Raw genomic sequence first — 24,703 nt, 5'->3', positions numbered from 1 at the left:
TAACCGAAGACACTGATTTCGATTTAGTCTGGTCCCGATTACACCACTGGCATCATTATTCATGAATTCCTACGCTTACAATCACACCCAAAGTCATCCTTAACACAAATGACAATTGATCCTGATTTTTTGGTTTATCCTTGAATCTGTAATTTCCCTATCAATTATCAACTTGATTGATAAATATGTTAATTAAATTACCACCGTGATTTCTCATATTGATGAAGTACTCCCCTTGCTAGGATTAAATGAAATTAATTCACACGGTATCAGGACAGAAGCCCTAGATGTTTTCAACTGTGTGAGTTTCGAAAGAATAAGAATGTAGGGTAGTCCGTTGATTACTTTGACGATTGTTTGTCCGCAATTTATTGTTAGCACCCTTTAAGCCAAACGCTCAAAACAGTATATTATTTACATTAAACAATAATACGATTACGCTGTGATCCTCGGGTCAAAAGTCCATCGGTGAATTGCAATAAATGCATCTTACATCATCATCAAGATCGAAGTAACATATTTAAATATGTGTAAATGGCATTGATATTGAGGCCCCGGCTAGACATATATAGTGACGATATATGCATACTGTAATTGATATATGTTCAGAAGAATATGAAGTTGAGGTTCTAACTTATGTCAACATTTTATTTGAATTCATCTACCTTCCAACTACTCCTAGTTAAAGTTGCACATATGGCGTTGATGTGCGTTCTTCAGCAAGTACCTCGAAAGATGGAACTTCATTGCGCGATATATACTTTGAAATAGTGTGACGCATGGTTGGAATGGCGCCGTTCAAATATAAGGGCTTATAATGTTATGTAATATTTAGAAGATTAAAATTGTGGGTAGGATGTTATAGTTACTGTATGAATCACTGATAGATACATTTGTTGGTCGTTCAACATTTATTTGTGACATTTCTCATTTATTTGTGAACTTCTATTTAGAAAATTGATTGTTTACTTTTCTGGTAGCCCATATCCTCAGGTCAACATACAGCTTCCGTTTCCGAAATCGAAGTTTCGCTTTCTGAAATCACCGGTTCGGTTTGCTATCCTATCCGCGACGTTTACATAGAATGTATATATACTCAGCCAAATTAAAAACTTGACACTCTGGATTTTTGGGACTAGATTTTTAATATTTGGTTTAAGGCAAATATTTTAGTGTTATGTTGTGCACAGACGACCTTGACATAAACAGAAAGCAAGAATACGTCTCGCCGAAAGTCCTTGACATTGATAACGTTCGTGATGTCACAGTACCCCCAAAATGAAATTGACAGACTTGGAGAACAATCAGAATAAAGTGTTTAGTAACGGCTGTGGCCTCCTCTAGCGTCTCGTACTGCCACACAACGTCTTCTCATGAATCTCAGAACATTAGTAAACACTACCCGAGAAAGACGTCGCCACTGCTCAGCAAGAGCATGTTGAAGTTCCTGCAACGTCAGTGGTGGATTCACTTGCTGACGAACACATCGACCCAGTTCGTCCCAGATGTGTTCAATAGGATTAAGGTCGGGGCTAAGCGACAGCCAATCCAGGACTTGGACACCGGCATTTCTTAAAAAATTCTGGGTAGCAATTGCTGTATGGGGTCGAGCATTGTCTTGTTGAAACGTTAGTCCACGCCCATGTCTCTGCACAAACGGAAGAACAGGTTGCAAAATATGATCCCTGTACTGGACAGCATTTAAGTTCCCTTGGACAACAAGAAGAAGAGAACGTCCATGTGCACAAAAAGAACCCCAAACCATGACGCTGCCGCCACCAAATCGGTCAACTTCTCTGACGCATATTTGAGCGTAACGTTCACCTCGTCTGCGGTACACTCGGACCCTGCCATCGGCAAATCTCAAAGTGAATCGAGATTCGTCACTCTAAAGACAATCGAATTCCACTGTCTTTGAGTAAATCGTATGTGTCTTGTGGCCCACACAAGTCGGTTACGGCGATGAAGAGGTGTTAATATTGGTCCATTTAGGGCCTCCGAGCTCGAAGACCAGCAGCCTGCGAGCGATTTCGAACAGTTTGTGCAGTTACCCTTCCACCAAACATCTCTCTACTTGTGGAGGTGGGGGGTTGGATGGCTTAGTGGTTAGCACGTGCGCGCTGTATCATTAAGTCTGTCATTGAGTCAACTGGCGTGGTTTCGAATCCCCGGTTGTACGTGACAAGGAGTAGGGTCGCCTGTCCAACCTCGTGGGTTTTCTCCGGGTCCTCCGGTTTCCTCCCACTGCTAAAGACCCCTACGCGCAAGCGAATTATGGAAATAAAATTGAACCATATGTTAGTCCCGAAATGACCTAGTTTGTGTCGAGTGGACGTTAAACCCCATTTTTCTCTCTCTCTCTCACTTGTGGAGGTTGCAGTGACAAATCTGTTTCTAAGATGACGTAATCGTATAGCTTGATCTTCCTGGAGTGACGTCACACGTGGCGCTTCCGCCCTTGGGCGGTCGGCAATAGTTCCAGTTTGAAGCACTCTCATTCTAAGATTAATTATTGTCTGGCGTGAACAATTAAAGGCTCTTGCAACAGTGACCACAGACTGACCAGCATAGAGCCTACCTATAGCACGTAGACGTTCTACATTTGAAAGGCGCGGCATTTTCTAACAAAGATCAAAATAACAATTTTAATTTGTTTTTCCAGTTCAAGTTGACCTCACGAGTTTGTGTTTGCACGTGTTTTTAGGTTTTTCATCTTTATATGCTCAGAAGTCACGTGATCCACGTGACTACAATTTTATGAAATTAAAGGCTTCTTACTACTTACTATAGTTAGAAACACTTTAAAATTTATTTGACTTACCAGAATTTTTTTTTTGTTGAAATTCATCAGTGTCAAGTTTTTAATTTGGCTGAGTATATATATATATATATATATATATAGATAGCAATAAGTAGTGGTGGGTATAATACCCTAGAATCCCTAACGCTGCTTTCAAATAGCCAACGATGTTCGTTGTAGCTTTGTATTTAGCACTCTTTAAGTGAATGAGAGTATAATTTTCAGAACGGCAAATTCAACGCGTTTTCAAGGACTTATTAGCACGTTCAATTAACTGAATCACTATAGAATCAATAGGGATCAGATGGCGAGGTATCAGGCTTAGTTGTTAAATAACGTAGTTAACGATCACTTAACTGGAAAATCTTCATACTTGATAACACTTACAGAGTTCCAATATTCCAATATCTATATGGTTTGCCATCGATCTCATTAATGTTTGAAAAAGAAAAACAAATCTACCACCGGCTTATGTATTCGGAGATAAAGTGACCATATTGAATTGACATAATAATAAATAAAAGATGCTAATATTTGGGACCTAGAAATTGACACAAATGGATAGCAACGTATATAATTATGTAATAGTATTGTATATAAACTGATTTACATTAAATCGTTTCCGTTTCTACTCTAATTTCAAATCAGCTACGTTTGGCGAAATACGCCAGGCCCCGAGTTCACAAAGCATTCTCAGACTTAAGTTGAGAATTTGCTCAATCACGGTTTATGAGAAACATCTTTGATCCAGAAACACTAAACTTTGCAAATAGTTTCTTACTGATATATCTGATACAGTAAAACAACACAATTATTATAAAGTTCTATATTTTAGTTAACATAAGGCGAACAAGTTTGAGTAAAATCTCAACTTAAGTCTGAGAATGTTTTGTGAACACGGGGTCTGAAGTCTCAATCGAATAGCAATCTCTAGCGTCTGGTTATTCCAGTCTGCATCGAAAGATAAGAATATGATGTCACCGTTTGACATGACTTATGGAATATGTCTAGCCTCGTTCTTCGAGTTCCTTGTTATAAATGGCGCTGAAACGCATTATGGTACACGATTTGTGTATCAATGAATGTTTATTTTGTCTTAAATATTGGAGACCACAACATCAATGTTGATTTCAATTGACAAATAATTCGTGTTTCAATGTCGAAGACTTTGGATGATATTGAGTTAGGGACTTAGCTACTTTAACCAATTCACAAAATAGTAACTGGAACAATTATAAAACAGAGAAATCAAGTCTCGTTTAGCCGTGCATATAACATTTTTCGCGAAAGCAAATAATTCTAAACAATTCATTGTCAGTTGAATAATGATGGAATCGTTTTAATACATTAATATAAATGAAAATAATCTCAAAGACATAATACAATACCATCGATTTGTAACCTTTCTGCCACTAGACATCTTAAACTTCCTAAACCCCATAGGGGGTAAATGTTTCAGCGATTAGTTAGTCTGGGTATATCATTGCCAATATCTGTACAAATTCTAAAGGCAACCTTTTCTTTTGCAACGGAAACAATTGATATCTTTATCTTAAAGGACGGGTGTCATTTATGGAAATTATAAATATTAGGTACAAAATAAATAAACGCAGACATAAACAATATCTTAGAGTAAGTCAATCGATTGTCTACTAATAATTTATATATAGTCTATCACCGGTGGTGGTGCTACCTCGGTATCCCCAGTGGTATCCTCCACTAACCCCTGGATCCATTCGCGGAAGAGACTCGTAGGTCAAATTATCCGCCCTTGATAATTGTGCTATTTTTATCGACCAATCTAAAAATTCTATAAATAGGAAGGGAGTGGGCAAAGGGAAGTGGCCCCCATTTGTTATTTGTTTTGCAACTACGGTCGCCGAATGGTTGTTACACACTTTGTCAAAATATTTTAGGACATCGTTTTGTGAGCATGTCACTTCTTTGATATTAAATTTCTTGTAAACTCTCTATCATAATTGAGCGTACAGCTGCTGCATTTTGTGAAAGAAAACAATGACGTCAAGACTGGTATGTTAACTGTTTTTTTTATTTGGCTCGTAGAATAAACCTACGTGGCCAATGAAACCACCAAGGACAGATAATTTGAATTCGTGAATATCCTATGGATGGAAAAATGGTTTAGTGGCATATACGGAATGATTGCGCTGGGGATACCGAGGATGATAGTAATGTGGTTATGACCATTGCTAGTAGTCCATTCCCGATCCTTAATATTCTCGTGAGTTAGGGTTTCAAAATAACTTTGTAATTAGAAGAAAAGTAACGGGAATCTGATAATTTCATAGAAAGCGTTTAGAAATGTCATGTTTGTTGCAAGGGGTACTACGTTAAGGCTTGACGAGACGATGAACTCTATCCCCTTGGAACCACAAAGTATATGTTCAGTAGAATCTAATGTGAGGATGTGGATAATGGATAAATAGCGTGTGAATAATAATTGCATAATTAAGAAACAATCTTGTTGAACTGTCGATGTTGTTCAAAAATAAACCAGTCCGTATATATGGTCCACAAACATTCTTAAAACCTGGTGTGTGCCTTTTAAAAAAAAAAAAATCCTATTATAACATACTACCAGAATTTAAAACCCAGTCGGCCAGTCCAGTACAGTCTTCCGGTATGAAATTGTTGAATTACATGGGTTATTAGATTATATATTAGAAGGACTTATTACGTATGATACATCGTCTTTCACAATCACCGTCGCATCCGATTTGTTCAGCTGTCACATTTTATGTTATTTTTTGTATAATTAAGCCATAGTGCAAAGATTGAAGATGAGTTTTAGAATTTTGCAATCATTAGGTTCTAAAGGCAGGGGCCAGATCATGACATTAATGAGGACGCCACATGACATTAATAAGAGAGAGAGAGAGAGGGGGGGGGGTCCAGGAGGTAGGACTGACGATCCTACTCCTTGAACCCATCCATAGATACGAATTACGCGTAGAAATGGAAAGTTGACAATCGAAAAGTCAAAGTCATCACGTTTATCGTACATCTTAACACTCAGTTTATGGCAATTGTCAAAATCGAGACGTAGATCCAAGTAGGAAGCGTAATTGTTACTGTCAGTAGTATAATTTCGAGTTCATCAGGACATATGAATTCTACATAATCACTAAATTTAGGATTATTCAGAGATGGAACATCATCGATATTTTGATAAGTGAAATTAAAGCGTCTGACTAATCGCTTATTTGGTTTTGCGAGTGCCTGTATATAATCGGCTTCGTAAGAATACAGAAACAAATCAGCCAGTAAAGGTGCACAGTTGGTGCCCATGGAGATACCTACCACTTGCTGATATATTTCCCCTCCAAATTCAACAAAGATATTATCAATTATTATCTTGTTGGCGGTGTACTTATTTATGGAATTACTATGGTCCTTAACAAAATAATATGGGAATTGTAATTAATAACTAGATATTCATATCTAACAGTTCCCGATTTAGATGAAAAGACGTTGTGAATAATGTCTTTTAGCCGAGCTTTTAATTTACTATGGGGAATTTTAGTGTACAAGGTAGATAAGTCAAACGTTTGTATAGACTGAAGCAGGACATACAATCCTAATTTCAATATCATTAATAGCACGCTTATTGTTTCTATGTAATCAGACTACCGAATTTGCAAAATACCCCGTCCCCATTAGCTTGGTGCAGAAAGGTAGGGCGCTACTGAAGTAAGAACTAATAGCGCGGCCGTCCGAGCAAAATTTCCATCGTAGCAAACTGTATGACGTACCCCAGCATGCATTAGCCCCGTCGGTGCAGAACGCCAATAGCCGGAAGTTAATCTTGGCTATAATTCTGTTTCATATTTATCCTGTAGGCTTCTGTCAAAAGCCTACTTTGACAATTGGAATCAATAAAAAAAAAATGTGAAATAATCGCTTTCTGTTCGACGACTAACCTCTCAAAAGATTTCAGAAGTGAAACTTAAATATGGATCTTATCAATTAGTACTAATTAATTAGAAGTTGTCTTCATTATTTTAAGAAGGAATAAACAAACTGCTTTCAACTTTGAGTTTCTGTCTATGAATACCCAGCATGAGGAGTCGGTGATGAGAAAATTCCGATATGTATAGTACTCACTAGCCCTTGGGCCCAACCGATAAAATGTCCAATATGTCGCTAGAAATAATTATTCTCTTTTTTGTATTAACGATGCATGATGTAAAATTTAGATAGAGAACTGATAGTTCTCGCTATAGATGGTGTAAATAGATTATGAAAAACAAAACAGAATTTATTGAAAATTTTATTCAAATTAATTTATTCTGAGCAAAGTTATCAGTGTTTGAAGTTTTGATAAGAATAGTGTAGTCTATTTTCATTGCCATAACTGTTAGATAAAAAAAATGGAGATCGTCTTTCAATTCATTAAAAATTGCGACCCGCCGGTGGTCTAGCTACAGAGTTGGTTATAGACTTATCATCCGAACATGTGAATAAATGTCTAATTACTAATTTATATAACATTTGAGTCCAAAAGAAAGACCTACAATAGGCAGATTTGGCTCTTGCATAATGCTTCATCAAGCGGAGTTATTTCTATCAATTATAGTTGAACGGTAGAAATCACCTAATGGGTGACGCTCTTACCTAATGGGTTGGGTTGTATGACGCTCTTCTCAATTCCGGGCCCACATGTGACGATTGAACAGTTTCAGAATGGGGCAATATTTTATATCAAAAATGTATTTACTTACTATTTTCAACCAACCACTTGCAGTCAAAACTTGATTCTTCATATCCTATACGAAACGAGAAAGGTATATATCTATTGCCTGCGTTCCACTTTTGTTTATAGGGACATTCCAAGATAATGTGAAAATAATCATTTTGGGAGATTCGAGTTTTCTATTTACGATTTTAGCCATCCCCCTACTACCTACAATAATTCCGAGTTAAGTTCAGATATCAACTAAATGGTGTTGTACGTTGACTACATTTTTCACAAAATCTGACTAACAGTTATGTTAGTGTACCAAGAATTTAATACAATGTACATCTACCACAGAGTAGAGACTTAATTTTTCCAAAACTTGATAAACACCATATTAATATTAAATAAAATTTCAATCACACTTCAGCAATTTAATACTAAATCGAAGTGGACGGGTATGGGTGAACCCAAGACCCATTCATTTAATCTGTTGTTGATTATTCACAGTGAATGTGTGTATTGTAGGTTTTTTCCGCCTTTTATTCTTGTGGGGTCTGTTTATGTGTATTGCTGTCCGCCTGCACTTACTAATACATTTAATTTACTAGCGAGAAATGTAAGGAGGAGGAATGTTCTGGAAAATTGCAAATTTGGGATGCTGTTTGTTGTGTTCTAAAAGTAAGACTCTTCCTTACTTTTCAATATATATATAATAAATATGAAGCGATAGATCTTACCAGATCATGTATCATAATAAGAAAGAAAGACATCTGTACTTGAAGTGGAACGCTCTGATTATATAACGGTACAATCTCCTTACTGTAATTCCCAAATAAAGACTTTCTTAAGCGGATCATGTCACTTGCTGTCGCCGACCAACCTGAAAAAATCAATTCAAATGGAATCAATGGCGAAAATGGTGTAAATATATAGTCGAAAGATAATGCCTGAAAATAAAATTGAAATCTTCTCCCGGGTCGTAAATATTGGTATTCTCGTATTTACTATAAATGGCTTGTCATAAAGTCCATGCCTGTCTCAGAAAGTCAACAATGACGTCATGGGGTGTCTACCTTATGTACTTTTCACACGCCCACATTAGTTTCAGCCCAAATCATTAGGAACGGGAAGAGACAATTCCATGGTATTCGCAGGTATTTTACATGATTAAGGTGGGTGTTCTATATCATTAACGAATTCGGTGAATGCTGGCAACGTCGTCGCCATATAGTTTCGCTCAGCAGAGCAGGTGTTTAAACACAACTTGCTGACATTCGCAGAGGAAATGAAATGAAATGGAGTTTAACGTCCTGCTGTTCTGCTCCGAACTGGGCTAATGAAGACGGCATTCGCAAAGGAGTTGACCCACTGGAACTGAATATTGGTAGTTATGGGCATTGCGTGAATAACGCTGTGGACAAGATGGAGAGTAACTTTGGTTAAACTTGGCTGTGATCTTCTACCTTATAACATCTTTTATTTTGCGTGAAAGCTTGGACCCAATTAGTAAAAATCCTTTCAGAAATAAAATATTACAGCAAATGAGTGTGTGTCCTGTTATTTACTGAATCTTAAAGATGCTACTGGTCAGGATTGTGGTTTTGAAGCTCTGTATCAATTTCTTCGAACATGAGTTTATGAGTCATTCGAAGACTTAGAAAATATATCGCCAACAACGAAATATTTTTAAGTAGTTTATCCTCCACTCAAAAACTTCAAATTATACTTTTATAATCATTCTAAATTTAATCACCTATGAAAACAAATACAATATTTGCAAATACTTCTTTGTGGTTAAATTCATATTATGATCAACTTTCATTACATTTATATGAAATAAGAAATGTATATGAGCCTGAATGTGGATTCGTTTCATAACCCGCCATTGTAAATCTATTTTTTTTTAAAATAAATTTTAGTTAAGTTCAGTTGAAAGAATGTTATTAGTTGACAAATTTTGATAATGATGAACTTAATTATTTGAAAAGTGCTGATGTAGGCTTCTAGCCATACTCGTTTATGAATAAAATACTGTTTACATAAGTATTTAACCTTTGCCTGAAAGAATACAGTTTTACTATCATTATTTGATATTAATTATGACAGTGTAACAAACATACGCGCTCAAAAGGCAGACCCGCGTCTTTTATTTAAACCAAGTTATTTCAATATTAATTAAAATGGAAACTCTATTTCAAATGAGGATGGAAAAAACGATTTTTACTGATGAGTATATGATTAGAATGCAGTTAACTCAGTTTTATATATAAATGAATTAAAATAATATTTTGATAACAAATAACATTAATAATACACTGATACCTGTAGTAGCTGTTGGTGGCTGAAACTGTGATCCCGTTACAGGTTCCATCTTGGAACCATTAACTAACTATTAAATACGAAAATTAGAAAATTCACAGATTTAAACCATTTTCTTGTAAGCGGAAAGTACCTTCCTAGGTACTTCAAAAGGCAATATAATGAGAGACTCCACGTCACTGGATACATCAACAAGTCTTCATATAGCACTAATTATTATACATACTAAATCCTTATATATCGTAAAAAAGGAAACCACAAAAAACCAGAAAGACAACAATTAAGTTTTATATGTCTATGGTGTGATTTGTCTGTGTATTATTCCTTTCAGTGATGATTAAACACCTGGAGGCTTGGATCGATTTTTTCTTTATAAGATAATTAGAATACATATAAAGCGTCCTTCGAAAGATAAAATTAGATTAAAATTTCTAACGGAAACATTGTATATCTATGACAATTTAAGAACTTTTGTTCCGATAAATTAATGGATAAACTGAATCACTAAATTCCTTCAGTCAGTACATAATAATGTGTCGAAACATACATTTAAAGTGAGTTGATCCAGAGAAAAAGATGTGCTGGAGCTGTTTATCTTGTGGCTCTAAACTGAAGATGCATATACCCCGAAACATCATTTCATATTCAATGCTTTGTTTGCAATCCTCCAATCCGCATAAAGGTTATTAAATATAAGATGTGTGTATTGATGTGGTAAACGCTTTCATCCAACCCTGACCATTGTTCATTTGAGGAATGAGACGGATTTAAAGTTGAGTGAGCTGTAAAGAAGGGTAGTTTGTATGATAATTCTTCCTATAAATTCTTCCACACAATTCTCTCCTTCAAGGCAACAACTCGTAAAACTAAAGTAATTACATCCAAATCTATCCTAAGCCGAATAAATGACGAATATTATCGTAGCACTAGACCATAATAATTAGATATTTAGTCAATGGTCATATCTTCAATATTCCATACTAAAACTGCTCTAAAAGGCCTTATGGCGATAGGTGTGACCCCTCTGATCTATATCTAACCAAAGTTTCTGTTGACGATAAAACTTTAAATTTAATTTAGATAAACATCGACTATCATTAAAGAACTTATATCAGTTCAAATTTATTTCCTTGGTAAAGTTAACAAACCTTTGAAATCGGACGAATTCACTACAGATATTCCGGATTCATCTTGCAACACAAACCTTACATAGCAAGTGGTTCCTATCAGTGCAATCTAAATCTGATGGATTTTTGCAATTCGACCTTTGTGTATCTAAAACCCATTAAACTCGCACAAAGTATAATTTGTTATCTAATCGCTGTTTACAAACCATTTGGCAATGTTTCTGTATTTATTAAAGTCGGAAAGGTTATAAAGTCAGTCAAAGAGTTAAATAAATAGCCAGGATCATTAAAACCACATCATATCCAACAAACAATTATAAGATTACAACAGGCATTATAATGATAATACTGCTTAGCTCGAAGCTGACTGATTCGCATAACATAGGAATGAATATTTCAAATAATGATGCTCTACAATCTTGGAATGTACACGGTGCCAACGTGAATTTAATTTAACAAACAAATGATTCATGCTCTTGTTATTTTGCTTCCTGGTGTCCATAAACTGTTCACCTGGTACAGAAATCACAATTATCGAGACTGTTTTCATGGGTGTCAACTCCTTTTAACCAAGATCATGATCTTCATCAACTATGTATGACAACCATTGGTGCCTTCAATAATACTTTATCTACTTGTTGCAAAACTGAGAAAAGGATGTGGCACTAACATAACTTCCAAACATGAGCACAAATCAATGACTTTTTCCAGTCAAATGAACATATCAAATCTAATGGTTGATTTTGATGCCTGGTCCATCAGTCTTGATGAGTGAGAATAAATGTTCTGATTTACTGAATTGGACAACCACTGGAAACCAATTAGTCAACGTTGATCAGTTATTGTCTAGAACCCGTCATCCAGTCACTCATATCAACCCTCTTGCAGATTGGACACCGACCCACGTAGTCGAGATCATAATGACAGATTTCATTAACCCTCGTACACGAATAAAGAAAAGAAATCTAAACCTATTCGTGTTGTTACTTTTAGATTTTAATAACCAGGACGTTTAGAGATTGCATACGTCATTCAGATGCCGGATAAAGGTGAAATTAAAGAATTTTATAATTAGTATCGGAGACGAATGCTATAATTAGTATCGGGGACGCAGATTAAAAGTCCTAAGGACCTTTTATTGAGACATGGCTGCAGGAAATCTCTAATGGAACTGATGTTAATAAATTTCTAAACATATACCTGTTTACTACCCTGGGCGTAGACAACGAGCCTACGTCTTAACTGTTTCACTCCAACTACATGTATAGGGCATGTATGACCTATGGTAAGTTTTTTCCCAATCTAGACATAGCTTTGTGTCGGTCTGAATGCAGTGCACAATCCCAGGGGAAACGAATCAAATTAAAACCGAGAGTAGATTCCTCTTGTTTGGATTTCTCTTGAATAGGTTGACGGTCTACACGATGGCAGGCCCAGATTAAAAATCGACCAACGATGACCAAGTCGATATGATTGTGGTCAGGAAAAGATAATAGGGGTAAATTAGAGGTAAACACCACCAAAATTTGATAATTTATAAGTAAAATTGAATGTTTTTCCTTGGCTACTGGGCAGGAGTCAAACTTGTTAGCTTCGATAAATAAGTCATATGAGTTCTATATGTTACATTTCCCATTTTGGTAAACATATCTTTGACAACATTAATGTATTTTAAATCTATTTTATTTACCTAATTATTTCTCATGTAAGATACGAGTTGAATTAAACAGATACTGACATGAGTGATATATTGTCCTTATAAACACTGGCATGAGTGATATATTGTCCTTATAAAACACATAGAGTAAAACTCTTTACAATCAAATATCAACTGCCCCTGGGCTATAAAACCATATTAATCGAGCCAATGGCTATTACGTCAGATATAATTTAGACTAAGCATTGAAGTCTAACAATGGAGGGATTAAGAATTGGTCATTGACCAAACTCTCTACAAAACAAACTATTTTTTTAGATTTCAACTGAGAAGCAATATTTTATAGTTTAATTGTTAATGTGTCACAATTGTTCATTATATATTTTGTAGAACTATATTTGAAATACAGAGTGAGCTATGGTTTATAACGGATCGGATCTCTCTCTTTCCTGTAAATATTTGCTGAATTATCTATGTTTAATAAATCACATAGAAGTTACATGGACTCGGTCTTAATTTCATAAGACCAGACATACGTGGTCACACATTTTTACGTATCACGCCGTTTCAAGTTGTATCAAATATCGTGGGTACATATACTAAACCACGAAAAAAAAACCGTCAGTACGATTTCAAAATTAGAGAGGCACTTCAATCAAATCAGTCTTGAAAACGACTTACTGAATGGATCAAAGCAATTTTTTGTGAACAGTATGTTGACACATTAGTGATTAATTCATCACAATTCCAAAACATTACGAGAAGGTTTAGAATCTGTACACAGTCTATACATCAGTATCTGGTGTGTCCACCGCGAGTGTCAATAACACCAGCACAGCGTCCATATATGGAATGGATCAGACGATTGATGAACGCCATTGGCACCTGGAACCACACCCTCAGAAAAGCCTGGCGCAATCCACCGGCTGTGGTTGGCCTCGGTACGACGTTATTAAGTCTACTCTGAATTTCATCCCAAAGATGTTCAACCGGGTTTAAGCCAGGACTATTGATACGCAATACCGACCGACTCTCATCTGTAAACAGAACAGTTCTCCATTGCCTGTGTCGCCAGTTCTGGTGTTGCTGGGCAAACTGTAGACGTTCACGTCGATGGCGAGGGGTGAGAATTAGTCTACGGCAATGGATGTTCTCTTTGGTTAGACGTCGGCGCACTGTATCGGTACTGATGGGTCTGACGTGCTGCCTCAGATGGCTGTGTGAAGGAATTCCGCACGTGCTCTCGCACAACATGGCGGACTTGTCGCCTTGTGGTAACCCTTGATCTACCAGTTCGGGGATGATTATCCGTGGTGTTGGTGGCCCGAAAGCGTTGCTGAAGCCTGAAGATGGCCCGAACCATGGACAGTGTGGCCAGCGTCGAGTCTACCAAGCGCCTGGTTCCTCTGAGCTGTTGTGAGTCATGGCATGCTGCTGACGTTGTAGTGTGAATGATTCAACCAGGTATAGGGGTGCATTTTATAGGGCTGGTCCCGGTGAACAGCATGTGCAGCATGTGTTACATGAAAATCATGGAGAACACATTACCATCTCAGAAGTCAGGTTGCGTTTTTGAGAACATTTCCTGGTAAGGAGCCTTATTGCTCAGGTAAAGATGGAGATGTGGTCACAAATATACAGTAAACACATTTGGCAAGTTTTATGCAATGCGTCTATTCAGAGTAACATACCAACCTGACGTTTCTTGTGGTGCTTAGTATATAAAAATAATAAGAACACAAGTTTGCGAACTGTTTTAAGACTGTCAAAGAGAGCATCAAATATAGCATCTTATGGTGAAAAGGGGTGGGTCAATTCTAGGACAAAACAATCAGTAGACGTATTGAGGTCATAATAACACAAAAAGTTATAGAAGACAATTACTGAACTTGACTGAAAAATGATTTTCTTTGGTTGCCCAGCACACTATAATGACACGAAATGAAATAAAGTGGGGTTTAACGTCTTATTGTTCTGCTCCTACTGGGCTAATGAAGACGGGCATACGCCATGGTGTGTGCTATGAGGCAAATGTTGCCCGGACAGCGGCGCTGTAGCCTGCTCTTATTTGGAATTCCAACTGTCAAGGGCTCGGGTTTTCGACCTATCCGAACGATTATACGTTGTCCCTTGCCAGGCCCCCCGTCCTACACCACTGACAAGGGACAACCACACAAGAAAATCCCTATGAACATTCTCGTTCAACGCAGGGATCGAACACGAGACCTCTAGGTTAGCGTGCCAACATCCTACTGACTAAGCATCCGTGGCATTCCATTATAGACACAGCTTGGAAATGGATTGATACATGTAGGTTGGAACTTTTTAATCTGAATGGCCTCAATTAGTCTTTTAATCTCCTTGTGAAACTAAATGGATAAGGGTCTGCAATATTGCTTGTCAAACAAAGGTTTAAGATCCACCGAGCTAACAGATAGACATACTAAAAATGTGCTTGTACGGTGGCCAACTCGTATTTCGAATTCTAACTACCAATGATTCTTTTACGTGTAGGCCTACGCCATGCAATGTCTACACCGGATCTCCGACCGAACTACTAGATTATATATAAACCACGCCTGAAAGAGCCGAGGAGCATTGTTGGCAAGTAACGATTCAAGGTGTCCTCATCCTATTTATTTGACTGATATTGATGTACATGTACTAATCTAAATGGTTTTGTCAACCTTCTATATAAGTAAGCCAGTAAGATCAACCAAACGACGATATTGTTCCTTGCGATGAAACCAATATACAATTTTATACCTCCACTCGTACAACGCACTAAAGTATGGTGTTCTATTTTGGCCACTTCCCGCGTGTCGCCGTTGAAAAAAGCGACGCACGACGCAAAATTCGCGTCGCCTTTTTCAATGTTAAAACTATAGAGAAAAAAAGCGACGTCGGCTTTTTAACACGACGTCGCTTTTTCTAAAAGGATTCTGATTATAGTTTTGGTGATTAAATGCGCATGTACCAAGAGAATTCATTTGCAGTGTATTAGCCGTTTGGTATTTTATCTTCGATACAGTAATTTGCATTGGACACAAGAACTGTCAATACTATCTTTTATATAACAAGACATTTCTATAATATCCAGATTATATGTTACATTATAAATATTTGTTCTAAACTTAAAACGTGAATGAGTGACCTCGTGCTCTTTGCAGATAGTCATGACGGTACTGATAACGATGTGGGTATGGTTCCGTTATTTTCATCAGTTGTTTTATAGGTTCTCAAGTGTTGTATTACTTATAGTATGAACATTCATTGACTTTTTTACAGACAGGATTAATACGAAAATTTTTTGATATCCTACGACGAATATATTATCAACTCTGAAGAAATCAGATTAAGATCGATGTTGAAAGAATACAAGATTACGTTCACTTCTGCACTAGTTAACCTAGACACAAAGTCTGCGCTCAGTTGATTTTTGATGATTAAAGAAATTTTAAAATAATAATTTATAAAGAAAACAAAACCAAAAAACTGACAAAAATGAAGGTGCATTTTTAAAGAATTATTGTATTTACATTTAAAATGTAAAATAACGAAGTCTCCCTAAGGGAAGTCAGTCTATAAATAATTTGGAAAAGCGACGCACGCAAAGGGCGACACGCCGTTTCATAAAGGGCGACGTCGTGTTAAAAAGTCGACGTCCCTTTTTTTCACCATAGCTTAACATTGAAAAAGGGGACGCGGAAAGTGGCCGAAATAGAACACCATACTAAAGTGTTAGCGTGATCGTCGTCTAACCCCGTTTCGTATACAACTAGAATTCAGTACGCAGCATGATCGACGACTAAACCTGTTTCTAAAACCCTGGGGGCCTGTTTCACGAAATTTTAACTAAGATAAAATCCAAATTTTAGTAATTTTATTGGATAATATTAGATTGATTTTAGTGCTTAGCCAATCAAAATTGAGGTATCTACTATTAAGATTTCGAGAAACAGGAACCCGGTCTATAATAATATACAATAGCTAATATTCAGTAAATGCCATGCACGAGACACTTTTATCATGTCCAATAAGATTTGATAAATAACAATTGTATTTTTGTACTAGTTTTGCCTGTAAGATGAGTGATGACTACAAGACAATAAAACCATTCATCATTTTGGCACTTAAAATATATCGAGGCTGGCATACTGGTAGCTTTATACTTCTGGTATATATTTATGTACACGGAAAAATATAGTGCTTCAATTCCGGTAATTTCTAAAATCAAAATATAAATTAAGATAACCAGCATTTCTGGAAACCACGCTGTGGAAAAGAATTTTATTACAGCATAACTCACACAAGACCAATAATTCTATTTCGGTAGCAAGGGCAACAACTGATAAGCAACGCGTAGTTTTAACAAGGTCCATTCTTATGTCTAGTTATATAATTCAAATTGTTGACGATTTTGTAGGAATTTTAAAGAATGGACAAGAACTTCATACAGTCTTATGACAAACCAAACAATCCTTTATTTCGTCGCCATTATAGCCCCGTTCGTGCTGAATAGTAGGGCGATAAACCTCATTTTATTAAATAACAGTAGATTTGATAACTTTAAATTGTTTAGGTGACGGGAGCAATAAATTCATAAACGTGTATGAAAGCTGAACGGTATTTAAACGTGTGGTTGTTTTTCAAAGGGTGTGCCCATTGCAGAATGATAAGTACAAAGAAAAATACCTAGTTCACCCGTCTGATCTTTGTATCTGATACTCACGTTCAATGCCGAGAGAAAGCCTATTTGCTACAATATATTATAGATCGATACGAGTCGTCTATAACAAAGACAATTTTGACGGAAATATTCCGATTACTCCAACCAATTTGTTTGGGCCATTAACTAATATCTTTTATCATGGAAAGAAAAACGGCGAGAAAGTAATACGTTAAAACATTTAGCCATGTAAAGACTGAATAAATCCTATCCTGTGTATAATAGTTATGATAGCTCCTTTGACAACTAGTCAGATTTATATGGAAAGAGTTTTACTCTCAGAATATATATGAGCAATGGTTTTGCACAATAATCTAGTGTTATAAGTGTGATTATGTTGCTCACAGAAAAGGTCGGCTTAACGATACTGATTTATGCGATCTGGGAAATTGGTAAACAAACTGGGCTGATTTTATGGTCTTCTTGTTTGAAATTTTTAATATACTTCTGTTATAGCTTCTTACACAGAGGCATATTATATCACACAGTCATATCCTGTAGAAACAAATATAGTGTATGACATTCTAGGCCAGTATCATTTCCAGCATTAATATACAACCTCCATGTGAGCTTGATCAAAGAGTTAATTATCGTGAACCGAGTTACTCGGTTAATTTCAAATCCCTATGTACACATTTATGTGCACATAGAGAATAGATTACTTCCGCGATTAGATTTTTAATGGAGATCTTTTATTACTGATTTGGCAAAACCTTCCCTATATTTCCTTTGGAACTATCGATTAAAATTTATACATTTTCAAAGCAGCCCATTTTGGTAGACCAATGCGCATTCAGGTAGAGCACAACGTGTTTTATTGTCATGGTAAAAACAACCACATTCAACGATTATATTGCGTATGTACAGTGGCTTGACAACTCTGGTTAATGTTATTTAAATTATGCACAGAAACAAATGCACGTGTAGGCGTAGTGTACGGAATTTCGCGATAAATAATTGTCAGTCAACAACTTATAAGGACTCCCTTATCCTTAATACGAAATCACTGATACGACCTGCTAACATCTTAGGCAGAGGTTTCCAAATTAAATTAACATCGATGCTACTACTTACAATATCTCCGAAGCTCAATATCAGAGCCGTGGGACCAATATAAATTTGTCGCACTTTAGATAGAAAATCTCTTGCAAATAATGGATTGGGTAATAAATGTTAATAACGACAAATCCAACTCGATATAAGTGTCGAGTTCAACAGTTATGAATACTAACTAACCACAAGGTGTAAATGTAAAGGAGAAAATAGCATGTTATGATGTGAATTGAGCTAATCAAATAACGTTCATGTTGCAATGTGCAGAAACTCATTAGTCAAAAGACTTAATGGACTATAAAATTCATGCATATTATGTTCCTTTGCGAGAAATTAAATCCATCAACCTTTTGAAAACGGGACATAGTCGCGTCGTGAATTGCACTTGAATGTATTGTCCATGCAACGCCGTTGACCATACCAGTTTCTTCAATAATCTTACAGTTCGTGGTCTGCAGTTTAATTTATCCACTAAGCCACAACGTTGATATAGTCAGGGTGCCGAACACAGAAGGTTTCCATGCATGAATGGTTAATACGTCGAATGTATTTAATTATCGCTTTAGGAAAATTAGCGAGATTTCCCACAGCATATTTTGTTTGCACAGCATATTTTGTTTAGTTGACTGAATATTATTTAAATGAGTAGAAATTGAAAAATATCACATTTCATCCGGTAAACTACGCTGATTAATTATCTGTACTACGTGTTTAAAGATGCATAATCGGGGATTATATAAAGAGCTGGCAGTTCTCACTATAATTTTTAAAACCTAGATAATGTAAAGGGAATTTGCTGAAAATTTCAGTCAAATTGGTCCACTCTGAACCGAGAATTTGAATGTTCGACCTATCCTCGATCATTATTACTAAAGTCGGTACAATAATAAACTTTAGTCCCGATTATCCATTTCATAATGAAATCATGAATGAAAGTTGAGCACCAAACCGGATCCTAATCCAGTAAATATCGCAGGCTAGCGATGACATCGAGAGTTGATTACGGTCTGGAAAAGTTAATTAATGTCTAATTAATAATTTAGATAACATTTCTGACAAATTTAGCTCTTGTATAATGTATGTTTAAGATACATTATCGCGTAAGTATTTATAGAATAGTTATTTCCAATAAAAGTATGGCAACTTTGGTATAAAAGGAAATAAAAGACGCCCAGTCGTACTAGAAAAATAATTGTTTCCCTGAAAAACACTAATGAAGCAAGAACTGGTCACAAATGTTAAGAGCATCACTAACTGGCAACCCGACGCCTTATTGTCTGCGAGCTTGACTTAGGGAGCGGTTGTTATTTCTTGATCAAATGGTTAGGCGGTTTTGGGAACATTTGGGGGTTTATGCGTACAGCAGATTCTGCAATTAAACGGCGCAAAGAGAAGTTGGCACAATATAATCCAAGAATTTACTTAGGCTTCAATATGTATGGAAAATGGACAATAAGTAACAACAAATACATTTTGAAAATGGGCCCTCCCTCAATCAAGTTACATGATAAACTTGCCTCCTAAAATGAGATGTATTTACATTTTGAGAGGGAGTTGAAGCCAATTTTTGATAGATTAATTAGTCTGTATATGTTTTTAATCCAAATATATCATCAAATCACGAAATTTAACTCTTGATAAAACAAATAACAAGGACGTTATCAATCTCGATTATTTTCAGTTTTAAATGTTTTTTAAAAAAATCCTAAAAGTAGGCTAGCTCTTTAGAAATATATCTATTTAAAAGAAAGAAGACATTGGTGATACATCTTAATGTGTTTTTGCTTATCTGTAGTATTGAACAAAGGGGGCAATTAAAATTGTTCCAAGAAAAAAAGACTTGTGAGAAGTATCAAAAAACTCTCGTAAGACCAGTACCAGAAAAATAGCTTTCCTGTCGTGTCTTAATTCAATAAATTTATTTTAAAAAAACAGAATTTGGACAGAATATTCGTCTTCCCTGTCTAATCTGCGATGTTTGTGAACACCGTGCATATACCTAATACCATTTAATCAGATTACTTTAGTTAACTCACTGATAGAAGAATGACTCGATTATACAAATTAAATGTGAATGCCTTAACCTCTGTTAGAGAATGGCAGTAAATAATTTGGTTTGTTCTGAAAACTTTGTCGAATAATTATGTTTATGTGAGATTTCATTGCTTTTGTGATCACTGGTGTCATTTCATTTGTAAACACGTATATATTGTTAGGGTGAAAAGGTCACCGATATATTTTCATGATGGTTTAGTTCTAATTTCTTGAAAATCGGAACGAAACTGCCCGCTGATTGTACGCAAATAATGTAAAAGCATGTAATACCAAGGTTGTGGAATCTCTTGAGATCCCAACTTTTGTCTGATTTTGATATGTTTATATCACGGTTCCTGTCGATACTCGCACATATCAGATTGTCAATTCCTGGATTATGGCCCCTGATTGTACGAAAATTCGCGTTTTTATAACTTGTTCTCTGTCCATCTCTTGTAAATATGGGCGTATCGTGCATGGCAGGCGCTTGTTATGAATTGTGATCCTAAATCAGTTCATTCTCGTAAATCGTGAAACAACAGAAATCTTTGAAATATGGATACAACCTGCCCGCATTACAATGTGCATTACATTTTCTACCCTAATCAGGAATGGAAGTGGGACCTCTAAATGGGATAGCCTAATAATTTTATTAACAGGGACATTCTCCAATATAATCATATAATAAACAGATTTATAACAGGGACATTATTTTCATATATATCCGATACATGGTTTATTCTCCCGGATAAAAGCTTCTAAAGATATGTAATACCATCGCGGGTTTCTACTTTCAGTTGGGTTGGGAGGTCCCAAATTCCCACACGCCCGGTTAGACACCGTAAGATTATGGAAATAGGTTTGGGATAGGGGAAGCTAATTACCGATAAATGAGGTTTCCATACAAGAATAACCAGCTAGTTAAAACTAATCCACCCTTCTAACGTTATTCTCACAAGGACATGGATATTCAGACAGTAAATGGCCCACCATCCGAACAACTTCTGATTATTTGCAGTGGGTTAATATCAATAGTTTCTACAGAAACCGTTTGATGTGAAAACCAAATAATATATGTTTTGTTTTTTAGTGCATCGCTTGCCATTTGATTTAATCAAACAATTTGTCTAAAGAGAAATAACCACTTTACACTGTCTTTATTTTTTTTATAACAAACTCTTTGTTCAGAAGAACAGCTATCAAAGACAACACACAAAAGATATTTTATTTTTATGGATATAAGTGAGGACATCTCTTCACCCCGTTTTCAATGAGAAAATATAAGAAAAATGTCAGCCACATTTGTTACCCGAAAGCTAATATTTCTTTTCTTTTTTTCTTGAATCGATCACACGACACATATTTTGATATTTTTTTAATATTCATCTCAGAACATCAAAAGCTTTGAATTATTGGCAACAGAGAGAATTGATTAAATTTAAGGGTTTTATCTATTTATTGGTATAAGTTTTCCCACGGGAGTGTAATATTAAGTTGATAAAGTATGGGGGAAGGTGTGGAATATCAGCAGTGTAATATTTAGTTCATATTGTAATATTGATTAGAATGAGAATTAGTTGGAGACTGGATCGTGACTTGAGATCTTGTCTGTGAATGTTGACAATAATATGATTACATAGGACGAGAATAGTTGATTGATGCCTCTTCTCATTTATTTTGAACAGAACCCTTACCCCGAGGTAACATTCTACCTGGGGCGCTAAAATCAATTCTGTCTAAGTTATTTCTCTAACATTTGTCTTGTGCAGGTAACTGAGAATGCATTTTCTTTGCGTTCACAATTAATTTCTTTTTGTAATTTACTACCGTTTTACCTCTGGCTTAATAAGATCCAAACTCTCTATATCCAAGGCATCGCTTGAACACGGGTTTTTCAGGGACGTAAATGTGAGTTGGGATAGTCGATCTTAAAATAAGTACAGTCGGTCTCACAATTATGAATCGGCGACTAAATAAATTAATGAGGTAAACAGACAACGCCATGTTATGGGGTTTAACGTCCTACTGTTCTGCTCCGAACTGGGCTAATGAATACGGGCATACGCCATACAGTGTGCTATGAGGGAAAGTTTGCCCGGACAGTGGCACCACGGCCTACTCTTATATCGAATTCTAACTGTCAAGGGATCTTTTACGTGAACGCCAATGTGTTCACGGGACCTCGGTTTTTCGTCCCATCCGTCCTGCATTACTGACAGGGGGGAACCACGCCGGAAAATCTGGATGAACTTTCTCTGCCAATGCAGGGATCGAACACCCGACCTCCAGGCTAAGGAGCCAGCGTCGTACCCACTTATTCCACAAGTCATGTCAAACGGTGACGCTATATTCTTATCTGGAGAGCAAGCCTAATAAATAATATTGGCGTAGACTGGAATAACCAGACACTAGAGATTGAAATTCGATGGAGAATACTGGCGTATTTCGCCAAACCTAACTGATTAAAAATTACAGAAACGTTTGAATGTAAATCAATTTATATACATTCATATTACATTATTGTATGCGTTGCGACCCATTTGTATCAATTTCTAGGTCCCAAATATTAGCGACTTCGCTCCTTTAATGTATATTCACCACAATAATATATCGAAGATAATAGGTCCATGTAAATGATGTAACTATCACTTTCAGAATTTGTCACAGATTCACAGTACATTGTAGTACTTAATTTTACTCTTGGGGCCTGTGGATCACTCGGTCTCATTTTTGCCCCCCCCCCCCGACGATTTCTCGTAATCTGTTCGGTTTAGGTAAGCAACAGTTAATGGTGTACTTAATTACCTAAACAAGATTTCAAAGTGACCATTGCTATCAACTTAAGACTCTCCTCTACATGATACTATAAAGTCTTAAATTGTGCTCGCATCATAATATTACACTGTGACTAACCCCTGTGTGGACCATCGGATAACGGCATTTAGTTTGTTTAGTTAAGTTTATAGGTAATGGTTTTCAGCGATGCAAAACCTTATATGTTACAACTATTTTGAAAAGAGTTAAAGCTAGTGTGACGAATTGCCTGTTTATATGAATATTTCTTAACAATACCTTCGGGTAGATCAATGCAGAATAAATTGTATACATTCTTACATGAATTAATGGCATCAGTGAATTTTCAGAATCAGATCCATACATTTTTAGGTCGGATTGGATAATTTTATTTTATTTTTCTAATTACGGAATTTATTCTTTTTTTTCGAATTACGTACTAAAGTAGGACATCATTTTCCAATTAACTGGAAATTTATTACATTATTCCATTATCGGAGCTCAATTTAAAAAAAACAGGCAACATCATTTTGATTTGTCTTAAAGGACTATTAGCTAATGTCTTCGTATTTGTCCAATGGCCGTTCTTTCTTTCTAGCTTTCTAGAATTTATTTTAATAAACAGTTATACCATAATCTTGCTATCAGTTCATCAGCACCGTATGAAACACAATAGAACACGAGCAAACTACACACAGTCGGATATTACATATAACTGATTGTTAAAAACACATTTAAAACCCATTCGGTTTCTGATTAACATTGTCATGTATCGTATTAAAATTATTTATGACCGGATTTTAAAAACATTAATTTTTCCCTATTACCAATTGACGATTTTGAAAAACGATATTGAAAATAAGTAAATTATATGTTGCATCCTTTTCTCCCGGAAACACATTAACATTCTAATATGTACATAAAGAAAAAAAAATAAGCATTTCCATGTTTTTTTCGAAATGACAAAGGTTACTACAGATATCAAACAGTCACTGACAAGATAATCTTCCGACCTGTTAGAACATAACATTGACTGAGAAACAATGTAAAATGTCAACTGATATTTTAATTTAAATGATTATCTAAGCACAATATCACAAGGCCAGTTTTTGCAGTAAAACATGTCCATTTTAAGTATTGGCCTTCATAATTCAAAAAACCGATAATACAGGCATTTCACTTTTAAAATGTCACTGACGCTGTCTATTGTTTAAAGTTCAGTATCGAACGTAACCACCACGTGCTTGGATGACGCCCTCAACCCTGCGTCTTATCCCTTCTGTTAGACGTCGGACGTCCTGTTGTGTTAATTAGCTGCTGCTATTCCCGATGTAATGCTGCACAGGTCTTCTAGCTAGTGAGTGGTTGTCGAAATGTGGAACAACAGTTGTAAGACGTCTCTGATGTACTGATCACCATTTAGGCTGCCTTGTATGGTAACTAAATTCCGCTTGAAGTCATGAAGATATACTGCCAAACCATTACTGAGCCT

At 36.1% G+C, this 24,703-nt stretch overlaps 1 protein-coding gene across 1 annotated transcript in view; it reads right to left on the bottom strand.

The window, feature by feature from the left end:
* LOC126815826 (neuronal acetylcholine receptor subunit beta-3) overlaps nt 1-24,703 on the bottom strand; it is a 79,037-nt gene that overhangs the window by 15,671 nt on the left and 38,663 nt on the right. Inside the window, exons 2-3 of the mRNA XM_050541799.2 lie at nt 8,237-8,379; nt 7,543-7,587 (exon numbers count right to left, since the gene is read on the bottom strand). Of these exons, the coding sequence (XP_050397756.1) occupies nt 7,543-7,587; nt 8,237-8,379 (188 nt within the window). The remainder of the gene's footprint in view (nt 1-7,542; nt 7,588-8,236; nt 8,380-24,703) is intronic.

This window comes from Patella vulgata, chromosome 3 (genome assembly GCF_932274485.2).
Source record: "Patella vulgata chromosome 3, xgPatVulg1.2, whole genome shotgun sequence".
Classification (NCBI taxonomy): Eukaryota; Metazoa; Mollusca; class Gastropoda; family Patellidae; genus Patella; species Patella vulgata.
Note: the sequence above shows the minus strand (reverse complement) of the source record. Positions and strands in the feature narration are given on the sequence as shown.